The sequence below is a fragment of the Oreochromis niloticus genome, linkage group LG3 (genome assembly GCF_001858045.2).
Source record: "Oreochromis niloticus isolate F11D_XX linkage group LG3, O_niloticus_UMD_NMBU, whole genome shotgun sequence".
In the NCBI taxonomy this organism is placed as follows: Eukaryota; Metazoa; Chordata; class Actinopteri; order Cichliformes; family Cichlidae; genus Oreochromis; species Oreochromis niloticus.
In genome coordinates this window covers 6,268,522-6,293,111 of record NC_031967.2, presented here as the reverse complement: position 1 = coordinate 6,293,111, position 24,590 = coordinate 6,268,522, and the positions used below count along the sequence as shown (strand labels likewise).

Here is a 24,590-nt window from a genome sequence, read left to right as displayed (position 1 = left end):
TACAAGTTTCTGACCACTTATAAAATGTGTTCAATGTGCTGCCCATTGTGTTGGATTGTCAATGCAACCCTCTTCTCCCACTCTTCACACACTGATAGCAACACCGCAGGAGAAATGCCAGCACAGGCATCCAGTATCCGTAGTTTCAGGTGCTGCACATCTCGTATCTTCACACCATAGACAATTGCCTTCAGATGACCCCAAAGATAAAAGTCAAAGGGGGTCAGATCGGGAGACCTTGGGGGCCATTCAACTGGCCCACGACGACCAATCCACTTTCCAGGAAACTGTTCATCTAGGAATGCTCGGACCTGGCACCCATAATGTGGTGGTGCACCATCTTGCTGGAAAAACTCAGGGAACATGCCAGCTTCAGTGCATAACGAGGGAAACACATCATCATGTAGCAATTTCAAATATCCAGTGGCCTTGAGGTTTCCATTGATGAAGAATGGACTCAGTATCGTTGTAACCCATATACCACACCAAACCATCACTTTTGTTGTTCCGACAGTCTTGGAGGGATCCATCCAATGTGGGTTAGTGTCAGACCAATAGCGGTGGTTTTGTTTGTTAACTTCACCATTCACATAAAAGTTTGCCTCATCACTGAACAAAATCTTCTGCATGAACTGAGGGTCCTGTTCCAATTTTTGTTTTGCCCATTCTGCAAATTCTGTGCGCCGATCTGGCTCATCCTCATTGAGATGCTGCAGTAGTTGGAGTTTGTAAGGGTGCCATTTGTGAGTAGCTAATATCTGCCGAAGGGATGTTCGACTAATGCCACTCTCCAGTGACATGCGGCGAGTGCTACGCTGTGGGCTCTTGCTGAATGAAGCTAGGACAGCCACTGATGTTTCTTCATTAGTGACAGTTTTCTTACATCCACATTTTGGCAAATCCAACACTGAACCAGTTTCACGAAACTTAGCAAGCAGTTTGCTAACTGTAGCATGGGAGATGGGTGGTCTCGTAGGGTGTCTTGCATTGAAATCTGCTGCAATGACCCGGTTACTGCGTTCACCAGATATCAACACAATTTCGATCCGCACCTCACGTGTTAACCTCTTTGACATGTCAATGACTATGAACAAAGAGAAACTTGTAAATAACTCATGAAAGAATAAAGTTATGTTGAAACCAAGCACACCATTGTTTTTCTTGTGACATTACTAATAAGTTTGATGTGTCACATGGCCCTCTTCCTATTGAAAAAACAAAGGTTGTATCCAAGATGGCCGACTTCTAAATGGCCACCATGGTCACCACCCATCTTGAGGAGTTTGCCCCCTCACATATACTAATGTGCCACAAACAGGACTTTAATATCACCAACCATTCCCATTTTATTACCCTGTACATTACAGTGGTCTTTATGTTATTTTACCAAATGGGGATTGTGGTAGCCTAGATTCAGGAGATGGTGTGAGTTTGTAACATAAGTTTAAATAAATGTGTCTATTCACCCAACCTCTGACTGAGGTTGTTGTCCATGGTGCTGATCAAACCTGGAATAAGGCCATTGATTATGGACTGTTGCTGTATATTATTATTTTTGCACTTTCAGTGTTTGTCTCTCTCTCTTTCCCAATCTCTCTCTCTCTCTTTCTACATATAATGGGCAGGATGGATGTTGAAGATGGAGCTGCCCGGCAGGAGGAGAAGAGAAAGACCTCAGAGGATGTTCATGGATGTAATGAACAAGGACATGCAGAGGGTTGATGTGAAAGGGGAGGATGCTAGGAATAGGGTCAGATTCATGCAAATGATCTGCTGTGGTGGCACTTAAGCAGCAGACAGAAGAAGACAACTCCATAAGACCTACTGCCACTGATTTTCTGTCCAGTTCTTCTGTACTGGCTTCTTGACAGTCACCCTTTAAATTGGTTCTTGGCTGAATTATCTATGGCATGTATGTTATATGTTACATGACAAACACTGGTTCATCCCTCAAGTTAGGTGCCTTTTTGTATTTGAATAATTCATAGCTTAGTATTAAGTGGCTTGACAAACAAAGCACTCCTCTGAAAATTGTTAGCTACAATTATTGACTGAAAATAAGAGAAAAACAGCCAACGTCCAAAGAAAGTTTGAAAGACCTTCAGAAAGCTTGGCTCTTTGGAAGCAAAATATAAAGAAATAAAGAATGGATCAAAAGATTTGCCCAACATTACGAATATCAGAACATTTGCACAGGATTTTATACACAAGACATTCAGGAGCATTGTGTTTTATCAATGCATGTGAATTTGAAGCAGTGATTTGTGGAACAATACTGACATTTGGCCCTGTCATTTGGGGTTTCTTCATATTGGACAAGCAGATTTTTTTTCTGCAGTGTATAGACTGTCAGAATTAATAATTTAAGATTGTCATTTATGCTTAGAAATATATAATCATTTGTATGCTGATAAAATATCTTATCCTTATTAGGTCTGATAAGATTCTGTGTGCACTTGTGTACCATGAGATGAGAGGAAGCAGCCTCGACGTTATAATTTCCATTATAACTTTAGAAACCAGACTGTTCTATTAAAGTGCAAGACTTCACATCTTTAGATGTTCATTTGAGATATGACCTATTGCAAGTCCATGTTTTTATAGTTTAACAAGACGCTTATTTCTGTTTTTGAGCATACCTCATACACACAAGTTAAGTTCATTGAAAGGTTATATGTCTATGTATGGTATGGCTGAAAACACAGACACACATGCACCTACACACACCCACACAGAATACAGACACTGATGTTGCTCACACACACGCCTGCTTAAGACTGTCACTTGTATTGGTAATTGCATATTCATGTATGACTGCTTGTTGAGAATAAAAATGGCAGTTCAGGTGAAGAGATCTTTTCCTTGACCTTGGCTGACTTCAAAAACACAGAGAGCGCCACAGAGTTTGCCGTGCATTTGATGGTTTTGTGTTCCAGTGGGGTTTGTGCCTAAATAAACCCAACATAGACAGAAGCTACATGCTGAAAGCCCGCCTCTTCAAAACCACTTATAAGCACTGACTGTTGTAGAGCGCCATTTATAGGTGTCATTTGTGTGCAGAATGGGGAACGTCACTTTTGTTACAGGTTTACTTCTCTTCAGCCTTGGTAAGTGAAATTCATTAACACAGAACTGACTACATTTTTAAAAAGTTGTTGTTTAGGATTCTGTTTATTAATTTGCCCACCAAAAAACCCATCTTCTGTTTGTTTTTAGGCTGGTTCTCTGTTTCTGATTCTCAGACTTTAGAGGTAAAGTCTGGAGAAGAAGTCACACTGCTGTGCTCCAACTTTTCCAGTTCTCCCACACTGATATCCTGGTTCAGAGTGACCAAGAGAGCCAAACTCACCTGCATCGCCTCGATGTTCAAGCCTCATGAACCTGCTTCATTCTGCACTGGATTTCAAAGTGAAAAATTTCAAATGAGCACCAACATATCGACTGTGTTTCTCAAAATCAAACAAGTGGATTTATTGGACTCTGGACTCTATTTCTGTGGATTCCGAATGAGCTACCAACCAGTTATTGTTGAAGCAACAAATGTAGAGGTCCAAGGTAAGAATTTACTCTTTATGTCATTTTGATGAATGTCATGAAAACATGCAAAACATTCAGATCATCAGCAGAAAAATCTGTAAAACTTATTAAAATACATTTAAAAGTCCAAAACTTTCAGTTGTTTTTCATATTTTTTAAAGCCATCTTGTAGGCCAGACTGAAATCTTTGCCAGGTCAAATCTGGCCCCCGCCCTTATGTTTGACACCTCTGATCTAAGTTTAAAATTGCTGATTAATCAGATCATCTACCCTTAAAGTTCTGCCTACCACATAAATTACTGCTGCACAATTTGTCACTCTGACTTTAATTCAGTTATCTTCCTCATAGGTGTGTTGGATGGATTACCAAAGGTGATGAGTATGATCCTGGGTGCTCTGACTGTTATCCTCTTTGTAGCTATCATTTGTTTGGCTCTTCAAATCAAAAGGCTTAAGAAAGGTATTTTTGTTTTGTTATAATGAATTTCTCCTTTACTTTTCTCCTCTTTAAAAACCACATTTACCTGCTTCTCTTAAACAAGCTCTTTAAATGATAATATTACAGTATTAAACAGTTTCACTGCGCTAACCACACACACACACACACACACATTCTTTCTAAACCTGCCATCAAAGAACATAATCTGTAAAAGGAAGACCTATTTACACTTTATCTTACACTTAGTCTATAGTCTGTGAATCCTATTTTCCCTTTGCACACTCAGATATCTGATATGACTGACTGAGAGCTGCTTTATTAATAGAGGACAAGCTATTGTCACTGTTGGACATTTGTGACTGTGTGTTTTATGTTTACAGAATCTGGACACTGATGAGAGAAATAGAAGGACGGGCTCACAGAGAGAAGTGCAGAGTCGTACAGAGACAAGAACAGAAAGAACAGTGTGAGTGTAGCTGATGGTAAACTGAGAATGATATAAAGTACATTGAGACTACCTTGTTTCTCAATTAAATATTAAAGTGAAATAAGTATTAAAAGCTGATATGAGTATCTAATGTTGACTGAGGAAACTCAATTACAGCAATTCTCATAAAGAGTGATTAATATGAAGGTTTAAGGATGATGATAGTATTGTTACTGTAGAAATGTATTAACTGGCTTTTGTTTTCTGCAAAGTCTCAAAGTTTACCACTTCCTTTATCGTAGGACTCACACAGCTGCTTTATCTTTGCATCAGCATCTGTGTGCAGCAGTCTAACACCAACAACTCTTATGCAGCAACACTTCTATTCTAATTTTTTAATAATAAAAAGCTTCTTTGATGTTTCATTTATTAAAATCTTTCAAACTCCAGTTGTCTCTGTGTTGTTTCCCACTGGAAAAATTTAGAGTCATGCACAACTGCAGCACCATTGACTCTTTATTGAAGGTAGATAAATGCATTGTGATGTCACCAATTAGTTTTGAACTTTACATTTTATCTTCAAGGCTCAACATTGTCATGTTGTGGTTTTAGAGCCAGAAGTGATTTGCATGAGTGGATAAACTTAATGTCAGTGTTCCTTTATTTACAGTCTGTGGACCTATAATCTAAGAGTGTTTTTTGTACTACAGGGATGGGCAACTACACAAAATGTCTTCCATAACACTTTGTACATTTCTTATTTTACTCACTGTTTTTTCAGTCTGCTGGTGTCGCCTGGTCTGATACATGAACATATGTAAAACCATATTTACCATAGGTTAAACTTTTTTTTAACACTGCAAAACTCACTTCTTTGGTTTTCTCCTGCCAAATATATTCATTATGTGCCACACGTGTCAATGTCCACTAAGTGTCTGCGAAAAGACAAAACACTCACTGTACTCTACACAGGAAGTCCTGCATTTGGGTCTTGCATTCACTACTCTGACACCAGACCAACCCTGATCCACTGAGGACCCACGCCTCACCACCAACATCAGCTTCCAAAGGATCCACTCTCAACATCCTAGAGCCCAGGGCTCCAGTGTCCACACCCCAGCAGGACTTGTACACATTTTTGAGGTTTAAATGTTGGGGCTGATGTGAGCATTTCAGCCTCTTCACTTTCACGCTCATAGATCAACTCATTCATGTCAGGGAACACATCTCTCAGCTTGGACCGTGGTGTCCCAAGTGCAGGGTCTCTCGTCGTCGTCATCAACTACAACCAACACATACAAGAACACCACAGTGATAACGAATACGATGGTTACTAAGTAGAAGAAGAACAAGATCACGATAGGTCTGAATGACACCCTAGGACACAGAGTGCAACCGACAGGTGCAGATCTAGAGGAGTGGCATGTACCAACCTAAAACTATCTCTTGCCACCCTTAGTGCCAAGTCCTTAATGTACCATGTTGACCAATAAAAAAAATAGCAACATGTAGGATTTGGTTGTTTAGGTAGAGGGGAAAGTTTTGGGAGTGACAGCAGCGAGAGCCAGAGAGAGAAAGAGTTTTGAGATGTTAGAGATTTGTGGTTTTTAGCATGTTGGGAGTGTATAGTTAGTGTGTTGTGTTGTGTAGTCAGTGTGTACTGTATTTGTTCTTTTGTGTGTCAGTGAGGGTACTAATGAATGTCATAAAGGCAGATTGCAGTGTAAACACTAGCTGTGTCCCATTTCAGGGTCTGCATCTTTCAGATGTCTTCGCGGTCTACGTGGACCACATCCTCTGAAGACCGAGAAGGCTGGAAGTGCGAGGCTTGTGAAATTGGACAGTCTAGCCTTCAGATTTGCGTCACCAGCTTTTCCCGCCATTACCATTTCTCCCGATCGGTGAAATGGATTCGGACAACCTTCTCGTTTGTCTCATCTTTGTTGTAATAGAAGGGCTACAACAAATCACTCATCACAGACGAGTAATTTTGTTGCGACTAAGAGATAACCACTTTCAGGTACATTGAAAAATACATGTCGTCATTTTTTTTATTAATATATTTGACGTGTGTATTTGTTTACTAGCTTAAAACTCCGATATTACCACTGTAGACTTGATTTTACTATAGAACTATTTGCTCTTTTATACCTTACAGTGAACCAGCAAATTTTAGTACATTTTACTCAAGTGCAATAATGTTTTCACATGTAAAATCATTTCTGTAAAGAACAACAACAGCAACATTCATAATAATGACAAAAATAAAAGTATGTTTATTATTTTCCATATTTTCCTTCACCAGACCAGACTACACTACTGCAGGATTAACCTGAGTGTTCAAGTCCTGGACGAGTTTTTTAATATTGAAAACACTATGTCTGATTTTTGCCTGAGCAGGGTGTCTCTGAAAGTGCTGCTGAATCTACTTAACCAGGATCGGAGACATGATTGGGGTGCCACAATTGAGGTCCTTGTGTTTCCTTTCTGGCTGGCCAGCAGAACATCCTTCAGAGTTGTTTTTGCAATACCTCGTTCCACTGTTCACCGCATTGTCCACAGGGTCACAGAGGAGGTGGTGGCCATTCGCCATCAGGTCATCCACCTCCCTCGGACCCCTGAAGATCTAGATGCCATGTCTCATAGGTTGCACGGGTGGCAAGACACATAGCCTTTTTGAAAGTTGCTGGTGCAATTGACTGCTGCCATATCCGCATCAAGCCTCCCAGAGGCCCTGATTGGTCAGTGCTACAGGAACAGGAAATTGTTCCCGTCCATGCTCCAGCAGGCGATTTGTGACCATCAGGGCCGCTTCATCAATACATATGTCAATGCATGACTCCAGGGTGCTCCACAACAGCCCACTGTACTGGCAGGCCATTTACCCTCCTCCAGTGCATTTCATCCTCGCAGATGGAGGGTACCCATGTCTCCAACATCCACTCCCTCTCATCACTCCCTACAAGAGGCCAGTCCAAGGTGTGGGTGCCCAGCGCTTCAACTCTCATTATTCCAGGACACGGTCTATTATAGAGCATGCTTTTGGAATGATGAAGACGAGGTTCCATGCCATCTTCCTCCAAGGGAAGAAGAGTGGCCCCAGGGGATGAGCCCAAGGATGATGTGCAAGATGAGGGGGAGACTGGTTTGGAGGCAATCAGTGGTGCTCTCTGGCGGGACCAGCTATCTGCTGAGGTGTCTGCCCTGGAGGAGGTACCCCTGGACCACAATTGTTGTGAACAGGCAGGTATTTTTTATATATTCTTTGTAGTGCTTTTTTGAAGTGCTAGAATGTTACGTGTCATATCTTTATTAACAGGCTTGTTTGCACCACTTTGGTCTTGCATCGTTCTGAATACATTTTAGTGACATGGCAGCCATTAGTTACATCAGCCCTGCAAACCCAAGAGATACATGATGCAGTGGACAATGGAAATGAGCATCCCTGAACACCTTGTGGAGACCACCCTGTATGATGCTCCACTCAGTAGCTGGAAACGCAAGCCAAGTTGTGGCACCTCCTTCATCCTTTTGGTCCTGATTCAGCAGATTCAGCAGCACTTCATACTCAGCCAAATATCAGGCCTGATTAAAAGTGCCTGTGCATACTGGGACACTCAGGTCAATCCTGGACTTTAATGATAAGTTAATTACCAATAATCTAGTGCCTCTTATCAATTTAAAAAAAATGCATCAACCCTGTCCTTCTTTCTGCTCTTGGCTCCAGCTGGCCCTCATCTTCCTGCTCTTCGTGAGCTTGGACTTGGTTGCCCACTGCTGAACTAGGCCCTGAAGTGTCTTCCTGGATGTAGGTCATTAGGACTGGAGTCCTGGTAGAAGGCCTCTGTCCTAACACCTCAAGCATGAGGGCAAACCAAAACTCATGATGGACCAGAAAGACCTCTTAGGACAGAGCTTGCATGCAAAAAAGATAGTGAATCGAAAGATACAAAACCGACAGAAAAAAACCCCACACGCTTGAAGCTGGGACCCCTACAGCTATGTGAAACCAGCAGTGAGTAACCTTGGTGTCAACTTGGAGTGTAATTTTTTGTAATTATATTTGCTTATAATTTTAAAAAGTTACGCACAAGTTTTTCAAACAACAAAGTCATATGCAACAGAGAAAACGAGACCCAAACAGGACTGGATAGGTGAGAGTTAATTATTTATTTATTTTTTTTATAGTGAACAAACAAGCAAAGATGTGCAAAAACAGTTTGAATAACATGGTTTCCTCCGTGACAATCTCCCAACTTCCGAACAGTGAATTCTCCTCTTGGTCCGTGGTACAAGAAACAACTCCCTCAGCAATATTTATAAAAGTGTTCAGCTCCCTCCACCGTCTCCCTTCTGGTTTGTACGGAGCACCGCAGGGGACATGGGAGAAAAAAAAATTAAGACGGACTTTTGCGAGATCTCGCAAAAGATCCCGCTCCTTTTTGATAGCAGTTCAGTTGAAGGGTGCGGACATGGAGGAGGATTTAGAACATTTTTTGCGGTCAAGAGAGGTCCCACACGACGACATCATGCACATGCAACAAGACAAAGTACGTATAAACAACAAAGCATTAAACACCGTGGTTCAAAAGGCGAGTGACCTGTTGAAAAACCGAGGTCGTATATGCATGCCTTTAATGTTAACTCTTGTAAATATGTTCAGGTTCATTAAACATAACTCGTTAAGTCCACATATGTTTTGAAATTTCAAATCGTGTCCAAATTCATTGGCTGCATCCTCCTGAGGACCCGGGCTTCGTGGTCTACGTGGGCCGGGTCCTCAGAAGGTCGGGTAGGCCGGAAGTTGGACGGTCTAGCCTTTTAATTAGCGTCACCGCTGTCTCGGTGGAGTTTAAGAAACTCGGCCGTCTGCTCCTTGCTATCTAAAATATAACAGGACACTGGAGTAAATTCCCGACCATCTCACACTTCTGTTTAATCAGTTTTCTGTTTGACGTTTATTCAGCGGTGTAAAAACCAAGGAGGAACCCACCCGGGGGATTAATAAAGCTTTATTTGATCTAATTTAATCTAATAACTTTAATCTCAGCCAAACCGTTTACTCACGAACAAATAAAACGCTGAAAAATGCCAAACAATAAAATTTTTAGGTTGTCTAAATGTTTTATATATTACGTTTAACCTGAGTAGCAAAAGTCCGCGGTGATCTGAAAATGATGTGCCGGGAGGTTTTTTTTGTTTTGTTTTGTTTTTTTAAACTTTATTTATCACATTTTACACATACAGTCAAGTAAAACAGGAATTACATAAAGTATAACAATGTGGTATTATAATGATGTGCCGGGAGTTGTGCCGTTCTCGGCGGCTTCAGTGACCCTCGAGCTCTCGGCAAGCTATCGAGCTGGTGGGTAACAGACGTCAACAAAAACGTCGAAGCACTTGCAAATATGCGATACCTTGATAAACCAAGCAGATATTTCAAGTGTACACGCCCACGTTCTCGCCTGAAAATATGTTAAAAGTTTATTTTGTGACCCAGAAAGATTAATAACAGTAATTTCAAAACTTATTAGCGGCTGCCATTACCGGAAACTGGAGTTTGGCTGGGCCGCGCTATGAATTCTGGGATATGGTGGGCCACGAAGCACACACCCGACCCATCCTTCAAATTCGGTGAAAAGGAGGACGCATTTGTCCGCTGCATTCGGAGGAGTCTACGAATTTGGACTGCCTTCGGCGCATCGCTGTGACGTAATCGGTCTACAAAAGCGTCCTCAGGAGGATGCAGCCCATGAATTTGGACACAGCTTGTATGTCTAAAATGTGATAAATAAATTTTTTTTTAAAAAGAGGTTGCAGCCCATGAATTTGGATGTTGTTTGGATTAAGAACTCTATTTCTAATACAGTTAGCATTCCATGTGTGCTAGTGTGGCATTAATAGCATTTCTCTAATGTTTTATGTCTGCAGGTGGATAAGGCAGTGCTGTCCGTCATGACTGATGGACAAATGGCAAAATACATAAGGACATATGGTGACAGAGTAGCTGTCAAGTCCTTCTGTCAACAAACTAAGTACAGCACAGATAAAGAGACTCTTCTGCAGAACCTAAGAGATAAAATTGCGGCACGGAAAGTAAGATCAAAAACCAAAGGAGTGCTGTGTGGTTCATCAGGTGTGTTCCACAAGCAAGGTGAAGGGATGGCAAGACAGAGAAATACTGCAGGAGAGAAGACCTGCAGAAAAATAGAAATCGGATGGCTTCATTTTAGCAGTAATGAATACTGTCAAGTGAGAACCAGAAATGGTGGAGGAACAAGACATGCAACTGTGGAAAAAACTACAACTGTAGCTAAGATTTTGGAAATGGGAAAGGACCTGTTTTTTCCAGATGGGAACTCGCCAAAAGGGAGAGTTGAAGACTTTGACATTGATGTCTGTGATTTTAAAAGAAATTCGATTCCTTTAGATGACACTGTTGGCAAACTTTATGAACAAACCAAATTGAAGATCCTGAGATTTTACATTTGGACGAAAGATGAAACACCGTCAACAGTTCAGTCCTCATCTGTAGAGGATTTTTCTGTCAGCATAACTGAAGAAGATTCACCGGTGACATTACTTGGATCTGACAGTGAGACAGATGATTTTGTCCCAGATCTACTTGACCATGGGGATTCAACTGACAGTGACACTGGCAAACAGGTTTGTTAAAATAAGAAAGTTATTATTAAAAATAATGATCACTTTAAAGTTACTGTATTTTGTTGTGTTTAGTAGTGCTTGGTGGTAACGTGCGACATTTTCTAATTTCGTTGTACTATTGTACTAGGTATGACTGTGCAACGGCAATACAGAGTTGTCTAATTCAAGTGCTTTATGTACATCTACGACTACTTTCACTTCTGTAGGATGAAATTATTCCAGGAATTTTTTGTTGACTTGTGTGGTAAGGTACATTTAATACATCTGTGAAAGAATTACAGCTTTGTATTCATTAACATGTAGTAAATGATTGGCTGCTGAAAAAATAATTGAATTATGTTCGTTTGTTTCTTGTGTTTGTTTTCTGGTTCACAGATTCACAATTTCCAGAGGGAACCCAATCCAAAAAAACTGAAATCACTCTGTGAGGCAGTGACAACACTAAGTCCAGGAAAATCACATCATATGCATTCAACCCCAACAGACATTAAAAACACTGTCGTGGGACAGCGGCAGCAGAATGACTCAAATGATCATGATTTCCCTGACCACTGCTCTGAAATTATTGATCTGACCAGTATAGTTCCTAATAAATCCTTCAAACTAGAGTCCCGGGACAAACTTCCAGAAGATTTGGAATTTCGTTTTCCAGACATAGACGAAGCGGATACGGTTCTATGGAATCCTGAAGAGGATCTTGTCAGAGCAGATGGTGATGACACAGTTGTGATAACCCTGAATTATGTCAACAGTGAGGATCTCACACAGGTAAGACCATGGACAGTTGTGGTTGATGTGGTTTATGTAAGTGTTACAAAATATGGAAATTTATTTATACTCAAATTCAATGACTTGCATAGTTCTGATTTTAAAAAAGCTGATCATGCATTCCTGCTTGGACAAAATTTAAGCATGTATGTTACTTTCTGTAATATTATTCTTTTGGATCTTAAAAGAAATAACCTACAGTACTGTGAAACACTTGCTCGATTTCTATTAATCAGAATTCATCTCTTGTTTGTTTAAAACTTGATTTTGTTGCAGCAATAATACAACATTTTAAGTAGTAAGAAGTACATCAAGATCTGATAAAAACCTGTGGAATTCCACTGTAATATGTCTTTTTACTCTTGTAAGTGAGACATATAGGCTGAAAATAAAGAGGTGTATCTTTTTCTTAAGACCTATTGACATATTTTGCAGACTTTTTAAGAACATTCATGATTTAGAATAGGCCAAGGTAGAAGATTTAAGAAGAGTCTTATAATCTTGAAGGGTTAAGGTGTCTGTTGTCAGTTAATGCAATACTTCCTTCTCAGAATGCCGACACAAATGGATTACCTATGGATGGTTTCCTGCTCCCATTGTCTTCAGCTAATGGCTTGCCCACACCCCATATGCAGTCAATACAGAAGGAAGCAACCCAGATTGCACAGGTAAGATGGATCAATTCAGGCAACCATAAACACCTATCTTTACATACTGTAGAGATGGCAAAATTGCATGCTATTTTCTGAGGATATGGCAGTTTGTGGGTCCATTTGAATTAAAAGGATATTGTCAGTTGAGAGACAATTCCAGTGTTGTAAAAGTTTTACGAGATCCCGAGTTTGTTTTGCGAGATTCCAAGTTTGTTTTGCGAGATCTCGCAAAAGTTTTGCGAGATCCCGAGTTAGTTTTGCGAGATCTCGCAAAAGTAAAATTAAGTCCGTCTTAATTTTTTTTCTCCCATGTCCCCTGCGGGGCTCCGTAGGTTTGTTTGCAAAACAAGACACAATTTAGTTCACTTCTCACTGATAAAGCTGAAAGACAGGTTCACCTGAGCGAGCTGGAGTTTACTGACTGAGAAAATTGTGGGGGGGCTTTTCTGCGTTCCATCCAGAGTGAATTGGATACACTTACATGTGCTGTAATATTTGTATGTATTTGATGAAGGCTCATAAGCATTAAATTAATTTTCAGACCAACATTTTGTAAAGATAATTTGTGTTTTCACAGAAATATTGAAATGATTTCTGGTATGTAAATATCAAGCAGGAACCTCAGAAACACACTTAGGGTTGAGGAAGTTAATGATGTGTTTGTTTCATATCAAAATGTGAAGAGACGACATAAAAGCAACAGGTGTTACTATATTCTATCAGAACTGGGGCCCGTTCTTCGTACCTCGCTAAGTAAGTTAGCCGGATTTGAATGTTGACGATTTCGCGTGATCTTGGATCGTTCGGTTCTCCGAAGCTCATCTGGGACTTGCTGTCATAGCAACAGATCCGTAAGCGTAAACCTGCTCGGGAGCAGGTTTACTTTATGTAAACAGGATTAGATCGCGGCCACTCAGGTATGTCCACTGCAGTTATATGAAAGCAAGAGCGATATTTCGCCACTGTTTTACCATAAATAAATATTATCAATGTAACTAAAGATAATGCAGCATTTGATTCTTTTATTGATTTCATACAGATACATACAGGTCATTTCCGAAAAAAAGGGAAATGTACTATTAATCATTCTATTACATGTAGTAGATCATGTCAGATGTAATTCATATTTTAGAGTAGTAATAGTAAATTACTTCGTGTAATCAAGATGAGAGACCACGACTATAAAAGCGAAGGTGGATTTGGGAAGTCTGTCGCAGCCATGTCCTGTCCGTTTGTACGCGAGCAAGGAAGGTGCAAGATTGATAAGGAGAGTTTACAGAATTTAGCGTATATTGCGGGATCGATTCTCCCGTGAGGGTATTATTTACTTTCTTCCTCTCTCTCTCTCTCTCTCTCTATATATATATATACTTACTGTACTGTATATACTTACTCCCGACTTACTGTGCATGCTTCAGTCACCCCTTGCATGGGAACAGGTAAAAGTGATGGAGTGTTATGTCAAACTACACACAAAAAAACCCACAATGTCAATAAATGTCACAGTACAAAAAGGGGTGTGACGAGGGGGTGCAGGACCACCACCTGTCTTTATTTGCTCTGCCCTTTTCTTGGTTGCTGTTATAAACAAACAAACAGATTATTCCAGGGTCTCTTGTCATAGACTAAAAGCAATATAAGTGATAAATATTACCATTCTGTGGAATATTCTTATATTTCACTTTTACTTTTTCCCATGTTCTAGTGGGTCCTGTTGTGGCTCTAATGTGAAAGAGGATATGATGTAATATAATATAATGTGGTATAATATAATATCACATGATATAATGTAATATCATGGATCACTTACGAGTTTGATTTGTCAGCAACTTTCTGCCAGCCCTCTCTCCTTGCTTTTGCAGCCTTTGCAGTGTTCCCCTGCGTTTTAATTAAACTCTGAAACTCCTGATATCCCTCAATCAAGAGTTCTTGGTCTGCTGCCGTGAAATACTGTGCGCGCTCCTTCGACATCTTCGCCGACCAATCACAGGGTTGCCGATCAATGTTTCTACTATCGATGCGTAGCCCCTTTTAAGCCACCCAGTGATCTCAGATTACTTCATCCAGCTATACTAATCGTCAACAACAGGTGTGTTCGGAGAACCGGATTAGTGAGCTCAAAGTTAGCGCGATGATTTGATCTTGGATGTGTCATTTGATCTTGGATGTAGTAAGCGAGGTACGAAGAACGGGCCCCTGGATCCAGCAGAAATGTATGAACCTGTTAATGTGTTTGTTTTGCTTTTTTCTTTCTTTTCTTTTTTCCAGAATGGCCTTAATGAAGTTGACCGCTAACCGGCCTGAGACGCCGTACTTCCGGCCCCCACCCATTCACATCCGGGTGTTAAAATCTTGCGACCAGCTCAGGGTGATTCAATTCAATTCAATTCAATTTTATTTATATGGCATCAAATCACAACAACAGTCGCCTCAAGGCACTTTATATTGTACAGTAGATCGTACAATAATAAATACAGAGAAAAACCCAACAATCATATGATGTAGACTTTCACATGTATGAACGTGGCTATGGAGTAAGATCATAGAAATACATTTCTTTATTTATGTTTTTATCAGATAATCAGCTGGGATATCCAAGATGGAGTGGTCAAACCACAGTTAGCCAAAAAAAATATGGTGGCAGCAATCACCGATGGAGAGACAGTGGCAAAAATTACTTTGTTTGAGGAATTCTCGTCCAAAGTCAAAGAGGGCATGTCTTATATGATGAGGGGACATGAGCTGAGGGGCCAAGCTCCCCCTTATCTAATCAATATTACGGCAAGGACACAGTTTTTTAAAGCTCCTGCCCTTGTAGTAACAGAGGCCCTCATCACAAAGGCGGAGGAGCTTCTTGATCCACCTTCCCCAGCAACACCACTGAAGATGAGCCCAACGTTTGGAGGGCTTATGACAGTGGAAGGGGAGGTTGTGGAGGTAAATATTTGTGGTTCCATCAGAATTGATATTGCTTTAGGTTTTCAAAGAAACCATTACTTTTTTGTCTTTAAAAGTAAAAATAATCATTTGTTGTTGTTGTCAAACAAACACAAAATTGTTAGAACAAGATCAACCGCTATTATTTTGTAAATGGTTGTAGATTTATCATTAACAACAATAATAAAATAATAGATGTAGTAAGTCAAGAAAGAAGCACCTAGATGTACACACACAGATATATGCAATCACTATAACTGACATTGTATTTTAATTGAATTTTCAGTGTTCGGCGGTGAGGAAAGTTGTCGCAGGCAAACAACAAGTGCCTATACGAACGCTCCAGCTAAAGCAAGTAATGGTGCAACTAAAGTGTAGTATTGAAAATGGTGAAAATAGGCATATTTGAGATTTGTATTAGTTAATGAATAAATCTTTCATTCTGTCATGTTTGTGATTTCAGGATGGGCATACCATGACTGTCTCCTTGTGGAGGGAGGCATCAATTCACGATGTTCATGTGGGAGATCAGATAAAGGTCTCCCACATCAAAGTAAACCACTCTGCCTATGGTGTACAGCTCCAGACGACCTCCTATACAAAGATTGAGGTATGAAGAAGCCATATGTTTGTACCAACATGTAATAGCAATGTCATTTGCCAAAATGTTTAGAATTATAGGTGGTGCAAAAGATTGACTCTGTTCATCTGGACGTAGCATTTTCAGGTGAGAGAAACGTTTCGTCACTCATCCAAGTGACTTCTTCAGTCTCAGCGCACTGCAGGTTTCTGTGGTCTTTGATCAGTGCCCATGACAATTTGTATATTATTGATCAAGGAACTGACCTCCCAGCCTGTTGTTCCTTCAGTGGGCTAGTTTCACTCATTATGCAATGTACTATTTAAAAGATTGGGTAAATGAGACTGAAGAAGTCACCTGGATGAGTGACGAAACGTTTCTCCCACTTGAAAATGCTACGTCCAGATGAACAGAATCAACCTTTTGGGATTTACTTACATGGATCATTGAGCATGCATCAAGACGTCAATACAATATTTGTGTCGTTTTTATATGAAAAAATGTCAAGCTTACAAGGTTAAATATATGCTTATTGTGTATCGACAGACAAAGGAAGATGAAAGGACAGAAGTAACTATAGTTGGTGTGGCCACTGCAGAGCAGTGCAGTGCACTGCAGTCCACCCAACTACAGGTTCTCCTTCAAACTGGAGAAACCCTCTTCATCGAAGGGGAAATTGTGGAAGCCCTACGAGGAGGAGTTTGAGAAGGCCACGATCACCGTTAGTGTAAAAATCAAAGGAAAACTAATAGTAGAAATAAAAAAAAAAACAGAATAAATATGTATATATATGTATATATATATAGTTCCTTTGTTTTGTTTGTACTGTTTAAAATGTTCAAATTTGAAAAATGATATATTACAAAGAACGAATTAAATTGTTTTTATTCATATTTTATTTATATATATTTATAATTGTTATTACATGTTGCTATGTTCATTCATTTAAACAATATTTAAAAGTTATAGTTTCAATTGCATTCCTATGCTAAGTGTTTTTTTAATCTGATAAAATCTAATAAATAGCTGAAAATGCATATAACAGTCTCATGTTTATAAAAAGAAACAGAAGAAACAGAAAGCATGGTTTATAAAACACTCTTTAATGTACAGTTACATTGCATGCTCTGTACGAAGCTTAACAGACTTTTTAAAGCACTTAAAACATTCCATAAAGAACATTCCTCCAGTAGGCCAACAACTGCCTATCTGTATGGTCAACATCATATTTGTTTGTTTGTTTGTTGTTTTTATGTGGTTTTTTAGAAGGCTGAAAGATTATATATGTTTTTCTTAAAAAGTTTGAAAACATTAATAACACACCTAGTACGGAAGCGTAGAGCTGCCACCCAGGCAAAAGAAAAATAGAAGTATATCACGTTATAACGTGAAAACTTTATTGTTCTAACAAGATACTTTTCATGTTTGTACAATATACTATCATGTTTGTACAATATACTTTTCACGTTTGAACAACATAATATCACGTTATTACAATATACATAATTATCACGTTCGTACAATATAATATTTATATTGTACCAACGTGATGATTATATTGTACGACAATATAATATTTATATTGTACCAACGTGATGATTATATTGTACGACAATATATATCTGCACCACAGATTGTCCACGAGTTGGCGGATGCTTTAGTACAGGTCTGTGAGGAGATCCCTCAGGATCCCCCAGGTATTGTAGGGAGATCATAAAGGCACGTGGAGACCCCACACACTACTGAGTCTCATTTTGATGTGTTTTAAGGACACGACATCAAAGTTGGATCAACCTGTAGTGTGTTTTTCCACTTCAATTTTGAGTGTGACACCAAATCCAGACCTACATGGGTTGCTAAATTTGATTTCCATTGATAATTTTTGTGCGATTTTGTTGTCAGCACATTCAACTATGTAAAGAATAAAGTGTTTAATAAGAATAGTTCATCCATTCAGATATGGCATGTCTTATCTTTGTTCTTTTTATTTTTTTGAGCAGTGTATATTGCATAACTTCCTCCTAATGTGCTCTGCGCAGTGTATGTACTCTCCATCTATGAAGAGTGTTGTTATGTGTTTTAGGTCTGGTGAACTCGATCATCAGCTCATTGAAACTTCCAATTACTCCAGTCATTTTCAATTTCCCTAAGTGTTGTGCTGTATTAGCTTTTGTGCTAGCTGAAGCCTGTCAGGGCAAGTCCATTTAGCTCAGAATTCATATGATTACTACCAATGTTTATTAGAATAAAAGAAATAAATGTGAGAAGAAAATGTGAGTAGTTGCTGTTAAAAAGCCTCATGGCAGTGGGGATAAAGACCCTCCTGAACCTCTGAGTCCTGCAGTGCAGTGAGATGAGCCTCTCACTGCAGCTCCTGCTGTCCTGTGAGGATGCTTCATATATCCCATATGATCGTTAACTTACAACAAATATGTTTTCCTGTCAATGTGGAGCAGTACCTTACCTCATCATGACTGTAGCTGTCAGGTATCAGTGTAGACCTACGTCCCAAACCAGCTTGCAGATGGACAAATTCTTCACTGCCTTTTGGAGTAGACTGAACAAGCTTGGGTAACAGATAAAAATTAAGTTGTATCTCTTTAACTGGTGTAAACGACGCGAGCCGGCTCCTTATTGCGAGCTGTGGGGTTTTTTTTTTTCTTTCTTTCACCCTCTCTCTTGCACTTTTTTCCGCTTCACTCCGCATGCCAGCCTCGTGCTTTGCACTGGGATGAGGGGGGAGGGGTTACACGCAGTAGCACAGGAACAGAGCGGGAGGGAGAGAGAGAGAGAGAGAGAGCCAGGGACAACAACATCACATTAGAAAGGTATAGTAATCATCCACAACTATTTTCAGTTGCAGATGATAGAGGATTCAGAAAGTTTATTCATGCAGGCCCATATGACAGAGAATGTGCATCTTCTTTTTGTTTTCATATTTTATTTTATATTTAATTGTGTTGTGGTTTGCAGTGTTTTGTGTTGTTTCACTTTAAATTTGTTTAAAAGGAAAAAGCTGAAAATTTAAATAGTTAAAAGCTGAAATGTGAATAGTTGGTTTTTGTATTATATGATTTATTAATTACATTTTATCTGGAGTGAATACATAAAAGTATATTTACGGTGGCCCCTACAGACAAAGCACGTACAAACTGTAAAACACGTAGAAACTCCAAAACACGTAAAAACTCAGAAGCACATAAAAACTCAAAACACGTACAAAACACAACAGAAGTGCTCCAGGATGCTAGGCGCAGTGTTGAGCTTTTGGTTACCTAGTGGCTACACAAGCCAGCAAGTACCAACGACCGGATTTGGTGTGTGGTAATAACAGGTAAATTAACATTTTTTTAAAATTATTTGAATATATATGAGTGCTTGTGTATAAATACCCAAACAATACACATATGCTTTCAATTGTGTAATTTAAGTGATCTAGGTAGCTCTGTTTTGGAAGTACAGTTAATGCTAGAAATGTGTTTTGGAGTTTGTACGTGTTTTGTCTCTAGGGGCCACCGCATATATTTATATATAAATATATATTAAAAACCCCACTTTTTTTACATTAGTAATTCCTTTTGTACATGATTTTATATTATTGTTAATAATAAATTAACGAAAGCAACAAAACAACCTGAAGACCCGGTTCGGAGCCGAAAGAGTTGGCTCTTTTTAGTGAGTCGAACCGAAAGAGCCGGTTCTCTAAAAAGAGCCGGAAATCCCATCACTAGCTGTAAGTTGATATAAAATAATACAATTGTACATCTTAACAAGTTATGGGTATTGAGAACTTAAATAAGTAAGTATAAGGAACAAGTCTGACAAAGGAACAAATACAGCAAGGAACCTAGTCATTTCTGTGTGGATACTTGGTCGGCCATCTCTCCCTCTCTCCTGACTCGTTTCCTCTCTGCTAGAATGACACAATATTCAGAAGATGCATCACATCATTTTATGCTAACTAATTAATATAGTACAGTAAAACACGTGTCAAATGATTCAAAAGTTATTTGGTAATCTGTGCATGTGTTGTGTCTAGCTTCACAAAACCTGGGAGGCTCTTGGTGAGTTTGAACACTGGGCCGAACAGTGGTAGATGTAGAAGTTAGTAAATTTAGCAGGTGTCTTGCTGACCTGACAATTTCTGAACTGTCTGCCTGTCAAACACAACAATTGAGGAGTATATTAATAGTACTGTGTAATTAATCATACACTATGTAACAGAAGAGTTATATATCATATCACACCAAAGTGATCAGTAATGACCCAGACACTGATGAGTGTTAGACTAAATATTCACTGTAGCTAAGGTTTTTAAGTAAGCTAAAGAGTTGGGATGCTGTGTAAGACGTAAGTAAACCCAAACAGCAATGGTTTTGACATTCTTTTGCACGTTTTCCTACCTGTAGGGGCGTCTGCAAGTGTAGAGGACTCTGGAAAGTTACAAGATGACAACTTTGGAATTCTATTGAAAGGAGTCTTTCATATTTGTTTGTCAACGCTGAACCCAGGGCAATCTACGCTAAATTAGCGTTTTTAGCTAACAGCTACAACACGCATGAACGTTACTGTACGGGTATTATTTGTTAACATGACGCTTGTTCTTATACATGTAATACATTTATTCCCAACCTGAGAGTTTCTCAACTGGTCATTTGACATCACGAATGCCTTCATAAGAATTACTCCAGCTCCAGATGTCGTAGATTGCCACTTGCGGTCCGCTAGTAAAACGAAGTTCGATTACTCTGCGCTCGATTACGCTTGAACTTGATGTAAGTTCCAAAAAACTGAATTTTGGAACTGAAATTGAATGGTGAGAAGTGAAACTGAAATTATTCGAGAGCTGAATTTTTAAAAGATAAAATGCAGTTTCAAAGCAAATGAATTCACTTTCAATATAAAATTCAATTTCAATTTAGTGATGATCATTTTCAAACCATAAATTCAATTTCAAATTAGACTAATTCAAATTCAGTTTTCAAAAGCATTTATTCAAGATACAATTCAGATTCAATCTGAGCAATTCAAATTCAAATTTAGCTTATTCAAATTCAGTTTCTGATGGCACAGATTTCTGCCCATAGAAACCACTTCAGCTGAGGATGGATGTGAGGGACTCTGAGGAGGACAGAGAACCGGCACTTCTCTCATTCTATAAACAGCAACAAGAATGGGCATGTCCACTTCATTGTACCCTTGATGGTTAGTAATAGAAATCTATTGTGTTAAACAAATTTAATTAGTTAAATGTCTTTTAATGGAGTTGTCTTAGTGGCTTACTGATTTCATGTGGCTGAAATGCATCATACGATGAGCTCCGTTGGCCAATCATGCTAACTACAATGACAGTCATAGTGTTTACGCTATCACACAGAAGTAGCCCTGTTACAGTGAAAAACTGAATTGAACTTAAATAAATTTGATTTGTTACAGGTTAATAAGTTTGTTGTGAATGGGCCCAGTGGTCAAAATAATATACGTGATCACTACTAATAAAAATGTGTGTTGTACAATACTCCTCTTTTTTGTTTTCTGGCAGGGTCAGGATTCTAGGATTACAACCAAAATAATATTGCTTTCCCTTTTAACAAAAACAATGAGCTTTTTTTGTACAGTGTAATCATCTGTATTTTATTTCAGGTGATGCTGCTGTTGGACAAGGGGTGATGCGGTACTTTGTGACAACAATAATATCCAAACTCCAGTTTGGATTCAGAGTAGATCTTGGTAAGTGTACTACTATTTTCATATGTGGTATTTCACCATTTTAAGTGTATTTTACTCTTATGTGGTGTTTGGGTCTGGATCAATTTTTTAGAAATTAACAAAAGGATAATATTGGTATATATTAAATAAAAAAAATAAAGAAATAAAAAAAAAAAACACCCTGCTCTCTTGGTACTTCTAGGAGGAATTAGTCGAACACTGCTATTTGAAGGGTGAACCGGACCATCTGGTCCCAGCAACATCAGAGGTACTTATCGAGAGCAGCCTCTTCCGGGTTGCAGGAAGGATGTTGGCCCACACCTTTTTGCATGATGGTCCCCGTGTCACAGGATTAAGTCCTGCAATAATTCACGTGCTGTTTAATGGTGACCCGGAATTGGCAACTATTGTTATAGAAGACTGTCCTGATCTGCACATCAGGAGCATCATACAAATGGTATGTAACATGAAAAAATGAATTGAATTAAAATCACTGTGTGGACTACCATAATAACTTGTTTAATCTTAATTTTAGCTTGAACTCGAAGAACTTACTCAGGAACAGCAAGACACTGTCTCTGATCGTTCCCTGTCTTGGGATTTCCCAGCAGTAAATAAAACAAATCGGAGATGGCTGCATAACAAACTTCTAGTGCATGCGGTAGGTTCTTGCTGGTTAAGTATCAAAGACATTGTTGCAGGTGTTGAAATTAATATACAGACGGATTTGAATAGAGTAGCTTTTTCTTCAACACTGGCAGGCAATGGTCATGTTTCCTTTTTTTTTCTTTTTATTAGTGCTGAAATTAGTGTTGTAAATATTTGGTTTTTAAGCACTAACATTTACCATTCTCCCAGTCATGTTAAAATTATTATTCTTTTTTTTTTTCTTAAATCATGCACATAGTTTTTCATAACCAAAATCAGACCTTTTCCTTCATACCTGCAAGTGTTGGCACTCACACCCTAATTCCACAAATGCGCACACAAGAGGAAACTTCACAAACACAGAAATCCCTTTACAAAATATCTTCAGACTATAGTATACTGACAGCAGTTTAAAAAAATGTACTGTATGTTTGTGTTTTTAAAATTTCCTTCTTAAACTAAACACATTCCAAATCACTACTTGATTTAGAAAGGGAATCTGCCCACTCACCCATGAGTTATGCCTTCAGCAGAACAGTTATCTCAAGTCTGCATTACCACGTTTTGCACTTAAATAGGCATTAAAGACACATTGTAGTTAATGAAAAAGGCTAACCTTAGCAATTTTTTAATTTATTTTTTTACTGCAGAATGTGGTTTGATGTCAGGAAAATAACAAAGCCCCCATAAAAGATGTGTGTGTGAATTAAAGAATATATTACTGTAAAATGTGCAAATTTATTATAATTTGTCTTTGGTGTATACACAGTCTACTACAGTGTAAATAGATATGGCAAAGCACGTCAGTGTGTCTTCATGAAAATTTCCTCTACCGTGCCAACTTGTGTAGAATTCAGGAGGATATTTGTTCTTATACTATGGCTTGGGTCTGTCTGCCTGGAAGGTTATTGGGAGAACCATGCGCCAACTCAAACAGCTGAGAAAGGGAATCAAAGATGTCATGGTATGGCCCCTGCTGACAAGTAGGCCAGATGTTGTCCCGCTTCTTTTCCCACGAATGGCAGAAATGCAGTTCACACCACAGGTAAGCCAGTTCTTCCCTCTCATTGATAAGAGCGGTCCCCAACCTTTTTTGCACCATGGAATGGTTTATGTCCGACAGTATTTTCAGAGTCCAGCCTTAAAGCTGTAGTGGATTAATACAACAAAATAAAACCAGTACCAGTACCAAAAAAAGATTTATTCATAACACACGGGTAAAGACCCAGGGAAACAGAGTTATCGATAAAAACCCTGAAAACCATAAATTTCAGACCTGAGCATCAACTCTCACAGCCCTGTACCAAATGACTCACCGACCGGTCCGTGGCCCAGGGGTTGGGGACCACTGATTTATGAGACCTTATTTATAAATGTATTTGGAGAACTTTCCATGAAATAATAATATACTGAACTTCTTTTCCTATTAATAAAATTGGTAAACTATATATTCTTTTCACCAGTACTGAAGACTAAGTTGTCCTCTTCCATGTTCTATCAGATGGTAATAGACAAAATCACATGGCCAGCTCAGGATAGTGATGAAGATGAGGAATTTGATGTTGAGTCTATGTGCCGCATCACTGGATTTCTACGGATCTTCATTGAAACGGGTATAGGCACCTTTTTTTTCTTTTTTAAATAAAGCTATTGCTCATATTGCAAATGCTTGATAATAAGCTTTGAAAGTTATATAATGTATGAAATTCATAATTTAACTGTATATTCTCTGCAGCATTATGAACAATTAACTAAATGTTTCCTTAACTCCATTTCTGACTTTCTAGCTTCATCAAGTAGACTGGCCCAACTGATGAAATTCTGGGTTGGCTGGGAGATGCTTCCTCCTGAACTCAATGTGGAGATCTCTGGGGGCACCTTTCCAACAGCCTCTACGTGTTTTGAAATGCTAAAGCTGCCAGCTCGTTTCCAGACATACCAAGACTTCGAGGAAGCACTTATTTCTGCAATAAATAGTGCACATACAGGTTTTGGACTGGTTTAAGAATTTTCAGGCTGAAAATTCGCCATGGTTCAAACAGAAAGCAAGCAAAGAGGAATGAAACATGTTTAATATTTCACATGTTTATAAAAAGCAATTTTACATTTTGATATAAAATGGGAGAGACAGTTAGCAGTTCTGCATCCCAAGCTTTCATGTCTTACTTTTTTTTCCCAATTACAACAAAACAAAAATTATAATTTTATGTTAACTAAAAAGTTATG

The 24,590-nt window shown here is 38.9% G+C and overlaps 3 protein-coding genes across 3 annotated transcripts; all 3 read left to right on the top strand.

The window, feature by feature from the left end:
- The first annotated feature begins 8,782 nt into the window (after positions 1 to 8,782).
- Positions 8,783 to 11,184, top strand: LOC112846431 (uncharacterized). Its single transcript, XM_025905904.1, has 2 exons — positions 8,783 to 8,953; positions 10,335 to 11,184. The coding sequence occupies exons 1-2, from the start codon at positions 8,876 to 8,878 to the stop codon at positions 11,076 to 11,078; spliced, it is 822 nt and encodes a 273-aa protein (XP_025761689.1). The 5' UTR covers positions 8,783 to 8,875; the 3' UTR covers positions 11,079 to 11,184.
- A 339-nt stretch (positions 11,185 to 11,523) lies between these two features.
- On the top strand, positions 11,524 to 16,767 carry LOC109195300 (uncharacterized). Its single transcript, XM_025906017.1, has 7 exons — positions 11,524 to 11,837; positions 12,389 to 12,505; positions 14,759 to 14,858; positions 15,068 to 15,427; positions 15,714 to 15,782; positions 15,891 to 16,037; positions 16,554 to 16,767. Exons 1-7 carry the CDS (start codon positions 11,812 to 11,814, stop codon positions 16,710 to 16,712), a joined length of 978 nt encoding a protein of 325 aa, XP_025761802.1. The 5' UTR covers positions 11,524 to 11,811; the 3' UTR covers positions 16,713 to 16,767.
- Positions 16,768 to 20,796: 4,029 nt separating this feature from the next.
- Positions 20,797 to 24,402, top strand: LOC109196237 (uncharacterized). The gene is made up of 8 exons (XM_019349965.2): positions 20,797 to 20,823; positions 21,095 to 21,212; positions 21,651 to 21,737; positions 21,919 to 22,173; positions 22,252 to 22,377; positions 23,269 to 23,409; positions 23,866 to 23,977; positions 24,152 to 24,402. The coding sequence occupies exons 4-8, from the start codon at positions 22,024 to 22,026 to the stop codon at positions 24,367 to 24,369; spliced, it is 747 nt and encodes a 248-aa protein (XP_019205510.1). The 5' UTR covers positions 20,797 to 20,823; positions 21,095 to 21,212; positions 21,651 to 21,737; positions 21,919 to 22,023; the 3' UTR covers positions 24,370 to 24,402.
- Positions 24,403 to 24,590: the final 188 nt, after the last annotated feature.

What these genes read in the sequence shown, in the direction of transcription:
- LOC112846431 (XM_025905904.1), top strand. Translation starts at nt 8,876, where the DNA reads ATGGAGGAGGATTTAGAACATTTTTTGCGGTCAAGAGAGGTCCCACAC. An exon ending in TGCACATGCAACAAGACAAA is followed by an intron (nt 8,954 to 10,334) that starts GTACGTATAAAC and finishes TTATGTCTGCAG; the next exon opens with GTGGATAAGGCAGTGCTGTC.
- LOC109195300 (XM_025906017.1), top strand. Translation starts at nt 11,812, where the DNA reads ATGTCAACAGTGAGGATCTCACACAG. An exon ending in AAGCAACCCAGATTGCACAG is followed by an intron (nt 12,506 to 14,758) that starts GTAAGATGGATC and finishes TCTTTTTTCCAG; the next exon opens with AATGGCCTTAATGAAGTTGA. An exon ending in GAACGCTCCAGCTAAAGCAA is followed by an intron (nt 15,783 to 15,890) that starts GTAATGGTGCAA and finishes TTGTGATTTCAG; the next exon opens with GATGGGCATACCATGACTGT.
- LOC109196237 (XM_019349965.2), top strand. Translation starts at nt 22,024, where the DNA reads ATGTTGGCCCACACCTTTTTGCATGATGGTCCCCGTGTCACAGGATTA. An exon ending in TCAGGAGCATCATACAAATG is followed by an intron (nt 22,174 to 22,251) that starts GTATGTAACATG and finishes TCTTAATTTTAG; the next exon opens with CTTGAACTCGAAGAACTTAC. An exon ending in ACGGATCTTCATTGAAACGG is followed by an intron (nt 23,978 to 24,151) that starts GTATAGGCACCT and finishes CTGACTTTCTAG; the next exon opens with CTTCATCAAGTAGACTGGCC.